The sequence below is a fragment of the Ixodes scapularis genome, unplaced genomic scaffold, assembly GCF_016920785.2.
Source record: "Ixodes scapularis isolate PalLabHiFi unplaced genomic scaffold, ASM1692078v2 PGA_scaffold1__304_contigs__length_218370807, whole genome shotgun sequence".
In the NCBI taxonomy this organism is placed as follows: Eukaryota; Metazoa; Arthropoda; class Arachnida; order Ixodida; family Ixodidae; genus Ixodes; species Ixodes scapularis.
Window position 1 is genome coordinate 141,797,349 of NW_024609846.1, and position 13,942 is coordinate 141,811,290.

General features: G+C 50.2%; 1 protein-coding gene across 1 annotated transcript; it reads right to left on the reverse strand.

The window, feature by feature from the left end:
* Positions 1-9,975: 9,975 nt before the first annotated feature.
* On the reverse strand, positions 9,976-13,700 carry LOC120842905 (the record flags this gene model as incomplete). Its single annotated transcript, XM_040214113.2, has 2 exons — positions 13,612-13,700; positions 9,976-12,076 (listed from the first exon to the last, which is right to left on the reverse strand). Coding segments are annotated over exons 1-2 (2,190 nt in total), but the record flags the coding sequence as incomplete, so codon positions are not given.
* Between the last annotated feature and the right edge of the window lie 242 nt (positions 13,701-13,942).

Genomic DNA, 13,942 nt, shown 5'->3' on the forward strand with positions numbered 1-13,942 from the left:
AAGGCAAATTTGATATGGTTCTGGACTGGACAAGACAACCTTTCGGTACTTAACTCTGCCCTTGGCAACAAGTCTGGCTGCAATCTGTGCATTGTGGTTCTTGTCAGCTTTGAAAACGTTAGATTTAATCCTGTACATTGCACTAGTCCGGGAGGCTCAAAACTGAGGTCTCTATGGAAGACCGCTTCACTTCATCACAGCGTTTCTGCAAGACGGACAATATCAAGCTTGACCTAGGCCCAGTTACTGGCATTGGCATTTTCCAGATCTTCGTCCTCTCACCAATCCTTCATCAATGTTGTAGCCGACGTTTTCTCACGTCAAGCAATTAGTGCTGCTTTTACGATATATTTCAAGCGAGTACAATGGCGCCTCTTAAATTCAGGAAATCTATGCTGCACAACTTCAGACCGCACTTCGGCGGACAGGGCAGCCTGCTCCTCATCCACCACGAGGTGTTGGCGAACTCGCCAAAGTGCGACCCAAGAGTCATAATGGCCGTCGACTTCAAGGGAACTTTCGACGCGTCTATTCAGCTTCGAAACGGAGCACTAGCACTCGCATTTTGCTCTCCACTGTGCTAACACAAAGTATTGTTATTCCCAGGGTGGCCTCAGTCGTGTGAATGGCCACAGACGTTCTGTTTATGTTTCGAAACGAGATCATTAGCAGTTAGAGTTAGCTGCACACAGTGCTGACAGACGTTATTGTTATTCTCAGAGTGGCCTCGGTCGTGTGGATGGCCACCGACGTCCAGTTTATGCTTCGAAACAGGTCATTGGCAGTTAGAGTTAGCTGCCCGCGGCGCTGATGCACGTTATTGTTATTCTCAGAGTGGCCTCGGTCGTGAGAATGGCCACCGACGTCCAGTTTATGCTTAGAAACAGGTTATTGGCAGTTAGAGTTAGCTGCCCGCAGCGCTCATGCACGTTATTGTTGTTCTCAGAGTGGCCTCGGTCGTGTGAATGGCAACTGACGTCCAATTTATGCTTCGAAACAGGTCATTGGCAGTTAGAGTTAGCTGCCCGCAGCGCTGATGCACGTTATTGTTATTCTCAGAGTGGCCTCGGTCGTGTGGATAACCACTGACGTCCAGTTTATGCTTCGAAACAGGTCACTGGCAGTTAGAGCTAGCTGCCCGCAGCGCTGATGCACGTTATTGTTATTCTTAGAGTGGCCTCGGTCGTGTGGATGGCCACCGACGTCCAGTTTATGCTTCGAAACAGGTCATTGGCAGTTAGAGTTAGCTGCCCGCGGCGCTGATGCACGTTATTGTTATTCTCAGAGTGGCCTCGGTCGTGAGAATGGCCACCGACGTCCAGTTTATGCTTAGAAACAGGTTATTGGCAGTTAGAGTTAGCTGCCCGCAGCGCTCATGCACGTTATTGTTGTTCTCAGAGTGGCCTCGGTCGTGTGAATGGCAACTGACGTCCAATTTATGCTTCGAAACAGGTCATTGGCAGTTAGAGTTAGCTGCCCGCAGCGCTGATGCACGTTATTGTTATTCTCAGAGTGGCCTCGGTCGTGTGGATAACCACTGACGTCCAGTTTATGCTTCGAAACAGGTCACTGGCAGTTAGAGCTAGCTGCCCGCAGCGCTGATGCACGTTATTGTTATTCTCAGAGTGGCCTCGGTCGTGTGGATGGCCACTGGCGTCCAGTTTATGCTTCAAAACAGGTCATTTGCAGTTAGAGTTAGCTGCCCGCAGCGCCGATGCACGTTATTGTTATTCTCAGAGTGGCCTCGGTCGTGTGAATGGACACTGACATCCAGTTTATGCTTCGAAACAGGTCGTTGGCAGTAAGAGTTAGCTGCCCGCAGCGCTGATGCACGTTATTGTTATTCTCAGAGTGGCCTCGGTCGTGTGGATGGCCACTGACGTCCAGTTTATGCTTCGAAACAGGTCATTGGCAGTTATAGTTAGCTGCCCGCAGCGCTGATGCACGTTATTGTTATTCTCCGAGTGGCCTCGGACGTGTGGATGGCTACTGACGTCCAGTTTATGCTTCGAAACAGGTCACTGGCAGTTAGAGTTAGCTGCCCGCAGCGCTGATGCACGTTATTGTTGTTCTCCGAGTGGCCTCGGACGTGTGGATGGCTACTGACGTCCAGTTTATGCTTCGAAACAGGTCATTGGCAGTTAGAGTTAGCTGCCCGCAGCGCTGATGCACGTTATTGTTATTCTCCGAGTGGCCTCGGACGTGTGAATGGACACTGACATCCAGTTTATGCTTCGAAACAGGTCGTTGGCAGTAAGAGTTAGCTGCCCGCAGTGCTGATGCACGTTATTGTTATTCTCCGAGTGGCCTCGGACGTGTGGATGGCCACTGACGTCCAGTTTATGCTTCGAAACAGGTCACTGGCAGTTAGAGTTAGCTGCCCGCAGCGCTGATGCACGTTATTGTTGTTCTCCGAGTGGCCTCGGACGTGTGGATGGCTACTGACGTCCAGTTTATGCTTCGAAACAGGTCATTGGCAGTTAGAGTTAGCTGCCCGCAGCGCTGATGCACGTTATTGTTATTCTCCGAGTGGCCTCGGACGTGTGGATGGCTACTGACGTCCAGTTTATGCTTCGAAACAGGTCACTGGCAGTTAGAGTTAGCTGCCCGCAGCGCTGATGCACGTTATTGTTGTTCTCCGAGTGGCCTCGGACGTGTGGATGGCTACTGACGTCCAGTTTATGCTTCGAAACAGGTCATTGGCAGTTATAGTTAGCTGCCCGCAGCGCTGATGCACGTTATTGTTATTCTCCGAGTGGCCTCGGACGTGTGGATGGCTACTGACGTCCAGTTTATGCTTGGAAACAGGTCACTGGCAGTTAGAGTTAGCTGCCCGCAGCGCTGATGCACGTTATTGTTATTCTCCGAGTGGCCTCGGACGTGTGGATGGCTACTGACGTCCAGTTTATGCTTCGAAACAGGTCACTGGCAGTTAGAGTTAGCTGCCCGCAGCGCTGATGCACGTTATTGTTATTCTCCGAGTGGCCTCGGACGTGTGGATGGCTACTGACGTCCAGTTTATGCTTCGAAACAGGTCACTGGCAGTTAGAGTTAGCTGCCCGCAGCGCTGATGCACGTTATTGTTGTTCTCCGAGTGGCCTCGGACGTGTGGATGGCTACTGACGTCCAGTTTATGCTTCGAAACAGGTCATTGGCAGTTAGAGTTAGCTGCCCGCAGCGCTGATGCACGTTATTGTTATTCTCCGAGTGGCCTCGGACGTGTGGATGGCTACTGACGTCCAGTTTATGCTTCGAAACAGGTCACTGGCAGTTAGAGTTAGCTGCCCGCAGCGCTGATGCACGTTATTGTTGTTCTCCGAGTGGCCTCGGACGTGTGGATGGCTACTGACGTCCAGTTTATGCTTCGAAACAGGTCATTGGCAGTTAGAGTTAGCTGCCCGCAGCGCTGATGCACGTTATTGTTATTCTCCGAGTGGCCTCGGACGTGTGAATGGACACTGACATCCAGTTTATGCTTCGAAACAGGTCGTTGGCAGTAAGAGTTAGCTGCCCGCAGTGCTGATGCACGTTATTGTTATTCTCCGAGTGGCCTCGGACGTGTGGATGGCCACTGACGTCCAGTTTATGCTTCGAAACAGGTCACTGGCAGTTAGAGTTAGCTGCCCGCAGCGCTGATGCACGTTATTGTTGTTCTCCGAGTGGCCTCGGACGTGTGGATGGCTACTGACGTCCAGTTTATGCTTCGAAACAGGTCATTGGCAGTTAGAGTTAGCTGCCCGCAGCGCTGATGCACGTTATTGTTATTCTCCGAGTGGCCTCGGACGTGTGGATGGCTACTGACGTCCAGTTTATGCTTCGAAACAGGTCACTGGCAGTTAGAGTTAGCTGCCCGCAGCGCTGATGCACGTTATTGTTGTTCTCCGAGTGGCCTCGGACGTGTGGATGGCTACTGACGTCCAGTTTATGCTTCGAAACAGGTCATTGGCAGTTATAGTTAGCTGCCCGCAGCGCTGATGCACGTTATTGTTATTCTCCGAGTGGCCTCGGACGTGTGGATGGCTACTGACGTCCAGTTTATGCTTGGAAACAGGTCACTGGCAGTTAGAGTTAGCTGCCCGCAGCGCTGATGCACGTTATTGTTATTCTCCGAGTGGCCTCGGACGTGTGGATGGCTACTGACGTCCAGTTTATGCTTCGAAACAGGTCACTGGCAGTTAGAGTTAGCTGCCCGCAGCGCTGATGCACGTTATTGTTATTCTCCGAGTGGCCTCGGACGTGTGGATGGCTACTGACGTCCAGTTTATGCTTCGAAACAGGTCACTGGCAGTTAGAGTTAGCTGCCCGCAGCGCTGATGCACGTTATTGTTGTTCTCCGAGTGGCCTCGGACGTGTGGATGGCTACTGACGTCCAGTTTATGCTTCGAAACAGGTCATTGGCAGTTAGAGTTAGCTGCCCGCAGCGCTGATGCACGTTATTGTTATTCTCCGAGTGGCCTCGGACGTGTGGATGGCTACTGACGTCCAGTTTATGCTTCGAAACAGGTCACTGGCAGTTAGAGTTAGCTGCCCGCAGCGCTGATGCACGTTATTGTTGTTCTCCGAGTGGCCTCGGACGTGTGGATGGCTACTGACGTCCAGTTTATGCTTCGAAACAGGTCATTGGCAGTTAGAGTTAGCTGCCCGCAGCGCTGATGCACGTTATTGTTATTCTCCGAGTGGCCTCGGACGTGTGAATGGACACTGACATCCAGTTTATGCTTCGAAACAGGTCGTTGGCAGTAAGAGTTAGCTGCCCGCAGTGCTGATGCACGTTATTGTTATTCTCCGAGTGGCCTCGGACGTGTGGATGGCCACTGACGTCCAGTTTATGCTTCGAAACAGGTCACTGGCAGTTAGAGTTAGCTGCCCGCAGCGCTGATGCACGTTATTGTTGTTCTCCGAGTGGCCTCGGACGTGTGGATGGCTACTGACGTCCAGTTTATGCTTCGAAACAGGTCACTGGTAGTTAGAGTTAGCTGCCCGCAGCGCTGATGCACGTTATTGTTATTCTCCGAGTGGCCTCGGACGTGTGGATGGCCACTGACGTCCAGTTTATGCTTCGAAACAGGTCACTGGCAGTTAGAGTTAGCTGCCCGCAGTGCTGATGCACGTTATTGTTATTCTCCGAGTGGCCTCGGACGTGTGGATGGCTACTGACGTCCAGTTTATGCTTCGAAACAGGTCACTGGCAGTTAGAGTTAGCTGCCCGCAGCGCTGATGCACGTTATTGTTATTCTCCGAGTGGCCTCGGATGTGTGGATGGCCACTGACGTCCAGTTTATGCTTCGAAACAGGTCACTGGCAGTTAGAGTTAGCTGCCCGCAGTGCTGATGCACGTTATTGTTATTCTCCGAGTGGCCTCGGACGTGTGGATGGCCACTGACGTCCAGTTTATGCTTCGAAACAGGTCACTGGCAGTTAGAGTTAGCTGCCCGCAGCGCTGATGCACGTTATTGTTATTCTCAGAGTGGCCTCGGACGTGTGGATGGCCACTGACGTCCAGTTTATGCTTCGAAACAGGTCATTGGCAGTTATAGTTAGCTGCCCGCAGCGCTGATGCACGTTATTGTTATTCTCCGAGTGGTCTCGGACGTGTGGATGGCCACTGACGTCCAGTTTATGCTTCGAAACAGGTCATTGGCAGTTATAGTTAGCTGCCCGCAGCGCTGATGCACGTTATTGTTATTCTCCGAGTGGCCTCGGACGTGTGGATGGCTACTGACGTCCAGTTTATGCTTCGAAACAGGTCACTGGCAGTTAGAGTTAGCTGCCCGCAGCGCTGATGCACGTTATTGTTATTCTCCGAGTGGCCTCGGACGTGTGGATCGCCACTGACGTCCAGTTTATGCTTCGAAACAGGTCATTGGCAGTTATAGTTAGCTGCCCGCAGCGCTGATGCACGTTATTGTTTTTCTCAGAGTGGCCTCGGTCGTGTGAATGGACACAGACATCCAGTTTATGCTTCGAAACAGGTCATTGGCAGTTAGAGTTAGCTGCCCGCAGCGCTGATGCACGTTATTGTTATTCTCAGAATGGCCTCGGTCGTGCGGATGGCCACTGACGCCCAGTTTATGCTTCGAAACAGGTCATTGGCAGTTAGTTAGCTGCCCGCAGCGGTGATGGACGTTATTGTTATTCTCAGAGTCGCCTCGGTCGTGTGAATGGCCACGGACATCCAGTTTATGCTTCGAAACAGGTCATTGGCAGTTAGAGTTAGCTGCCCGCAGCGCTGATGCACGTTATTGTTATTCTCAGAGTGGCCTCGGTCGTGTGGATGGCCACTGACGTCCAGTTTATGCTTCGAAACAGGTCATTGGCAGTTAGAGTTAGCTGCCGCAGCGCTGATGCACGTTATTGTTATTCTCAGAGTGGCCTCGGTCGTGTGAATGGCCACTGACGTCCAGTTTATGCTTCGAAACAGGTCATTGGCAGTTATAGTTAGCTGCCCGCAGCGCTGATGCACGTTATTGTTATTCTCAGAGTGGCCTCGGTCGTGTGGATGGCCACTGGCGTCCAGTTTATGCTTCGGAACAGGTCATTTGCAGTTAGAGTTAGCTGCCCGCAGCGTTGATGCACGTTATTGTTATTCTCAGAGTGGCCTCGGTCGTGTGAATGGACACTGACATCCAGTTTATGCTTCGAAACAGGTCGTTGGCAGTAAGAGTTAGCTGCCCGCAGCGCTGATGCACGTTATTGTTATTCTCAGAGTGGCCTCGGTCGTGTGGATGGCCACTGACGTCCAGTTTATGCTTCGAAACAGGTCATTGGCAGTTAGAGTTAGCTGCCCGCAGCGCTGATGCACGTTATTGTTATTCTCAGAGTGGCCTCAGTCGTGTGGATGGCCACTGACGTCCAGTTTATGCTTCGAAACAGGTCATTAGCAGTTAGAGTTAGCTGCCCGCAGCGCTGATGCACGTTATTGTTATTCTCAGAGTGGCCTCGGTCATGTGAATGGCCACTGACGTCCAGTTTATGCTTCGAAACAGGTCATTGGCATTAAGAGTTAGCTTCCCATAGTGCTGACTCACATTATTGTTGTTTTCAGAGGGGCCTCGGTCATGTGAATGACCATAGGCGTTCCCTTTAGACTTAGAAACAGAGTACTGGTACTGCGATTTCGCTCTACACTGTGCTAACACACGGCTTTGTTATTCCCAGAAGCCTCAGTCATGTAAATGGCCACAGACGTCCCATTTATGCTTTAAAGCAGAGCACTGGCAGTGATATGTTGTGTCGTTTTTCTTAGACAAAAAAGAGCTTATTTGCAATCAAAATTCCATTTTCTGCGTAGCAAAGATCTTTAGACAGCGGGAAGGGTCAATATGGCATCTGATGTCTTTGCCGTAGATGGGCTGCAAACTTTTGTTTTCGTGAAGTTGAAATCTATACTGGTGATTTATGGCACAGTGCAATGTATAGACCAGCTTAGACATTATCGCAACAAAAATAAAAAGTTTGTCTGGTGGCTGCATATCGAAATGCTATACGGCAACGAGCAGAGAAGCATGACAACATGAGACACGGGAGGTTAGTGGTGGTCAAGAACAACAATCCGATCTTAAAGCAAATAAGTGGTCCTTAAAAGGACCGTTTTGTGTTCCGAGATGTTCCACGCTTTCTCCATAATGGTGGCCTTAAGCTTCGTCAAGGGGCTCGACACCAGACAGGTCACTCTCGGATGGGGTGTCCTCTCCGTCCAGCTGGATGACTATGGGCTGGATGTGGGCACTTGTGGCACCGCCTCCTCGGAACGTTGCTTCAATGTCAATAACGTGCCTGACAGCATTAATCCAGTTGTCAGTGGTGACCTTGTCAACTTCTTCGTTGAGGAGTCTCCCCACGTCGACAATCTTGAACGTCGTGTTTCGGGCAGCAACGCAGTTCTTGATCTGCGCCCATATCAGTTCAATGGGGTTGAACTCGCAGTGATACGGTGGGAGCCTCACCACAGTGCAGCCAGCTGTCTCGGCAGCAGTGTCCACACGATACTTTAGGTGCTGTGGCTTCACCAAGGCCACAATGTCGAGCAGCTGCTTCTTCACCATCTTGGGGTCCCATGAAATTTTCTTAGACGTCAGCCACTGTCGGATGTCGTCCTTCCGGGAACTCGTCGTCGGCACTGCTTCCAACCGCCGTGAATGGTAAGAAGCGTTGTCCATGACGATAACGCTTCCTGTCGGCAGTTTGTCGAGGACACCGTCGAACCACTTCTTGAAGCGGGCGCCATCCATCTCCTCGTGGTAATTACCGGTTTTTTGTCCACGGAACACGTCCAGGCAGCCGTCGACGAAGCCTTCATCGCTGCCGATGTGGGTGACAATAAGACGCTGGCCCTTCCCCGAAGGCTGCTTGAGGCCAGTCGAGAGACCACGCATGAAGGCGTCGTGAGACGAGGCCACTGTCGTGTCTACCCACACCTTTGAGACAGTGTGCCCTGCCGTCACCCACGTCTCGTCCAAGTAGAAGATCTTCCGACCATCTTGTCGGTGACGTGCGACCTCATGCAGGTACTTCTGCTGCCAGGCGACTATGTCCTCTCGTTCAATCAACCGGGAGTTTCGTTCCCTCTTGTCATGCTCGAACCCGATGTCGTGGAGAAGGCGACGCACAGTCCAAGCCTTCAACGAGGGAAGTTCAGTGCTCGCGCAGAATTCGGCCGTTATCTTCATGACCGTGGGGACCTCGTTTCGTCGAAAGAAACGGTGGACGCACGATCTTAGCGCGCACAACGTGAACTCGCCGTACCTGACTTTGCGCCGCCTCTTGCCTTCACTTGCTGGGCGCTTCCGAGAAGGTGTCAAAACTTGTCCCTCGGTTTCTTTCGCCTGCTTCCTAATCTTGAGGACGGTGCGTACACCAACGCCAAGCAGCTTGCCGACTTTGATGCAGGACTCCTCCACAGTGAGGCCGGGCTGGCTGGGCTTGGCGGGCGGTTCGTGTCGCACCTGAACGTACGCGTTCATTATCAGCTGCCGTGCAGCTCAGTTGAGGACATCGCCGCTCTTATGCTTCTTGTAGAGGCGCCTTGGCGTAGGCGGCGAGGCTGCACCAGACTCTCTTGACGAAGAAGAATCGGAGGAATCGCATTCCGCTGTCTCCACGTTGGGATTCATAACGGAAAAGGGCGACTTCAGCATTGTTAAAACGCGAATCGCAGGAACTTTCAAAATCCGAAACGCAGGTTTTTTTTAACAAACGCAGAAAATACACGGAATGTACCTAATTCGAGTAGGAAGGTTATCAAGCTAAAACCAACAACCATATATGCATTACTTATAAAAGTTACAATTTTCGTTGCACTGAAGCCTTGTTTTTACGTCAACCTTCCGGAGCGAGTAATTTGCCTCGGCTAGGTGGCGCAAGCTGCCGCCCGCTACAAGGTCTGTCTGTAGTCAATATCCATCCAATGAAGTAGAAGGGGCGAATTCAGCGAACTATCTTCTCGACTGCGGAGGCGTCTGAAGCGGGCGCATCACGCTTATGGGGAGGGGCTTCTACTACCTTCTTAACTTGTAACCGACTATAGTTTATGTGCCAATGCCACCCCCCCCCAAACCCCCGCAAAAAAAAAAAGTAACTTGTTTCTTTATTTTTTCTTTTTTTTTTTTGCAATTTGATTAGCACGGAGTCAATGATCCTGGGAAAATGGCACCATATTTATCGCTCAAATCTCAGACCGTTGTCAAAAGGGGTCTTGCCGCTTGTCTCGTCGAGGTTGATTCAGGGCAATAGGTCATTGTACATTTGGGTCACAACAAAAACCACTGCTTGGTAGAAGAGCGTGTTGGTTTAAGTCATGGATGAAGAAAGAATAAACAATTAAAACAGGGACAACACAACCACATCTTTCAACTAACAACAGACGAGTAAACTTTCAACAGCGAGCAGCCGACTATACCCAGTAGGAGTGGGGGAGAGAAGGGGAGAGAAGGAAAGATAAAACACGCGAAGTGCAAGTCAGGGTGGTAGGGTTATCTCAGATTTTAAAAATTCAACCTCAGTTTTCGTCAGCAGGAGGGAAGGGTTTGACACGTTATTTTTTGCTGTCGTCATGGCGAATGATTCTATGATTTCCCTGCCGAATCTGCTGTCATGCCCCCCAAGGATTTTTGTGTCATCAAAGAGGGGATGACAACGCAAACACGAACGGGCATGTATGACTATGGGATGATAAGAATCTGGAGAGGCCTTAGAAACTTCGTTGTGATGTTCGCGGAGTCTGTGATTGGTGCATCTGCCGGTCTGTCCTATGTATTGATGGCCACAGCTCAAGGGGATGGAGTAAACTTTCTTCTCTTTGCATGGAATGAATTTCTTTTCGTGTTTGACAGTGCAGCCAATCGGAATCCGGTTGTTGTTCACTTGTTGACAGAGTTGTTTAAGAAGCATGCGGCACGAGAAGACAACATTCGTGTCGAACTTTGAGGCAATGGATTTTATCCGGTGGGCTGAATTGTGTACGTAAGGAATGACGGCGAATCGGGCTTTCTTTTTTGTGGCTGGTGACTGGCGATCAGGCCCGCGAATCATCCTTTCCATTACAGATCGGAGAAGGTCGACGGGAAACCCTGCCCTGACAAGCCTCATGTGCTGCAATTTTAAGCTATCTTCTGAAAGATGACAGCAAGACTTCGTGAAGGATGAAGAAAACAACGATTTGATGATACCGTGTTTTACCGACTTCGAATGGGCGCTAGAAAACGGTAGGACAGGTTTGGGAGACCTTTGTTGAAAGGCCCAGCAGAGTCCAGTGGCACTGACATGAAGCCACAAATCTAGGTACTGAAGACCTTCATTCGATGGTTCTTCCTTCGTGAATGTAAGGCCTGACGAGCAAGCGGAAAAAACAGCTGTAATGCTATCTGGAGAAGTTCGAGCAGGATGAATGATTAGGTAATCGTCTACAAATCTGAAAACATGGCAGCCAGGCGCGGAGATGTCCAGTTGTGCTTTTATAGCTCTGTCAACGAATAAAAGGAATAATTCACTGAGAACAGGGGCGAGACATGAACTGATGCAAACTCCCTTTTTTTGGCGGTAGATCCCTTTCTCATGTTCGACTAAGGTGGACTGGAGATATAGATGAATCAGGTCCACGAATCCAGCAACAGAGACACCGGAGGAATTCTGAAAATCCACAGCTCCGTGCTCAAAGATGGCGTCGGAGATTGAGGCAAGCAAAGCGGTAGGATCTAGTTTGAAATACATGTCTTCTATGTCAAGTGAAAAAATAGAGTGGGGCAAGGAGAAGAAATGTTGGGAACTGATGACAGAGATGAGTTCTATTGAGTTAGACACTCTAAAGGGTTGAGGGAGGTGGATGCAGGACAGATGCTTTTGTAGAAAGAGCCCAAGCTGCTTCTGCCAACAACCCTTCTCCGACACAATACTTCGGAGGGGTACTCCGGTCTTATGTGTTTTTGCAGTGAAGAAAACTGAAAGGTACTGCTTCGCTGGACTACTAATGGCGGTTTTTAGGGACGACAGATTCAAAGACGAGCAGAGTTGTTTAGCTCTTGACCTGAGGGTCCCAGACGGTCGCGATTTCAGTTTGAGAAAATTCTTTGAAAGGGCAGCGTTCACCTTATCTCCAAAATCTCCCTCTTCTAACACAACAAACACACCCGTCTTATCGGATTCTAACAGCTTTAGGTGTTCTTGACGAAGCTCTTCAACAGCGGCGAGTAGAGAGATCTTGCCTGGCTTGGGGGGTGGGTGGAAGCACACGGCGCGGATGGCGGAGCCGAGGAAATCTTGCCTCTGTGGTTCTGGGATGGCGGCGGCGACTTGATGAACTGAGGCGAGTTGATCAACCTTCTTAGTGGGAAGGTCTGGGGCGAACTTGGGGCCTTTGGAGAGCAATTCCATGGTGTCAGACGAGATAGCAGTTTTGCACAACAGGACTGGTGGTTCAAACTTCGTCTCGTTCAGCTCACGGCAGGAGGCAGTCACTCCAGCAATCACTTCTTTCCATGAAGCTTCAAGGAGGCGAGAAGCTGCGTCGACGATGAACAGGTACGAAGGATGCGAGCGGAAGCCAGCGCCAAACAAGTTCGTCATGCGGCTGGGAAGGACCCTCCCCAGAAGGTGGAACTCATCTCTGTCATCAGTTCCCAACATTTCTTCTCCTTGCCCCACTCTATTTTTTCACTTGACATAGAAGACATGTATTTCAATCTAGATCCTACCGCTTTGCTTGCCTCAATCTCCGACGCCATCTTTGAGCACGGAGCTGTGGATTTTCAGAATTCCTCCGGTGTCTCTGTTGCTGGATTTGTGGACCTGATTCATCTATATCTCCAGTCCACCTTAGTCGAACATGAGAAAGGGATCTACCGCCAAAAAAAGGGAGTTTGCATCGGTTCATGTCTCGCCCCTGTTCTCAGTGAATTATTCCTTTTATTCGTTGACAGAGCTATAAAAGCACAACTGGACATCTCCGCGCCTGGCTGCCATGTTTTCAGATTTGTAGACGATTACCTAATCATTCATCCTGCTCGAACTTCTCCAGATAGCATTACAGCTGTTTTTTCCGCTTGTTCGTCAGGCCTTACATTCACGAAGGAAGAACCATCGAATGAAGGTCTTCAGTACCTAGATTTGCGGCTTCATGTCAGTGCCACTGGACTCTGCTGGGCCTTTCAACAAAGGTCTCCCAAACCTGTCCTACCGTTTTCTAGCGCCCATTCGAAGTCGGTAAAACACGGTATCATCAAATCGTTGTTTTCTTCATCCTTCACGAAGTCTTGCTGTCATCTTTCAGAAGATAGCTTAAAATTGCAGCACATGAGGCTTGTCAGGGCAGGGTTTCCCGTCGACCTTCTCCGATCTGTAATGGAAAGGATGATTCGCGGGCCTGATCGCCAGTCACCAGCCACAAAAAAGAAAGCCCGATTCGCCGTCATTCCTTACGTACACAATTCAGCCCACCGGATAAAATCCATTGCCTCAAAGTTCGACACGAATGTTGTCTTCTCGTGCCGCATGCGTCTTAAACAACTCTGTCAACAAGTGAACAACAACCGGATTCCGATTGGCTGCACTGTCAAACACGAAAAGAAATTCATTCCATGCAAAGAGAAGAAAGTTTACTCCATCCCCTTGAGCTGTGGCCATCAATACATAGGACAGACCGGCAGATGCACCAATCACAGACTCCGCGAACATCACAACGAAGTTTCTAAGGCCTCTCCAGATTCTTATCATCCCATAGTCATACATGCCCGTAAGTGTTTGCGTTGTCATCCCCTCTTTGATGACACAAAAATCCTTGGGGGGCATGACAGCAGATTCGGCAGGGAAATCATAGAATCATTCGCCATGACCACAGCAAAAAATAACGTGTCAAACCCTTCCCTCCTGCTGACGAAAACTGAGGTTGAATTTTTAAAATCTGAGATAACCCTACCACCCTGACTTGCACTTCGCGTGTTTTATCTTTCCTTCTCTCCCCTTCTCTCCCCCACTCCTACTGGGTATAGTCGGCTGCTCGCTGTTGAAAGTTTACTCGTCTGTTGCTAGTTGAAAGATGTGGTTGTGTTGTCCCTGTTTTAATTGTTTATTCTTTCTTCATCCATGACTTAAACCAACACGCTCTTCTACCAAGCATACCTATTTTTCTGAGCTATGTACTGTGCCAGTCCAAACTGCGAGCCACTGATCTTCAACCCTGCTTCCTTCTTCGAGGCTGCTTGCTTCATCTCAAGAATGAGTTTGCTCCGTCTAAGGCTCCGCTCGCTCGGTCCGCACCTACGCAAGAACCACCCTCATCCTGGAGTGGCCTCCATCCTTGGATTCAACTGTAACAACTGGTCCTCCAGCTACCGCATCATGCAGATATCGAGGAAAGAAATATCCCTAGAGCTCCACCTTCTGGGGAGGGTCCTTCCCAGCCGCATGACGAACTTGTTTGGCGCTGGCTTCCGCTCGCATCCTTCGTACC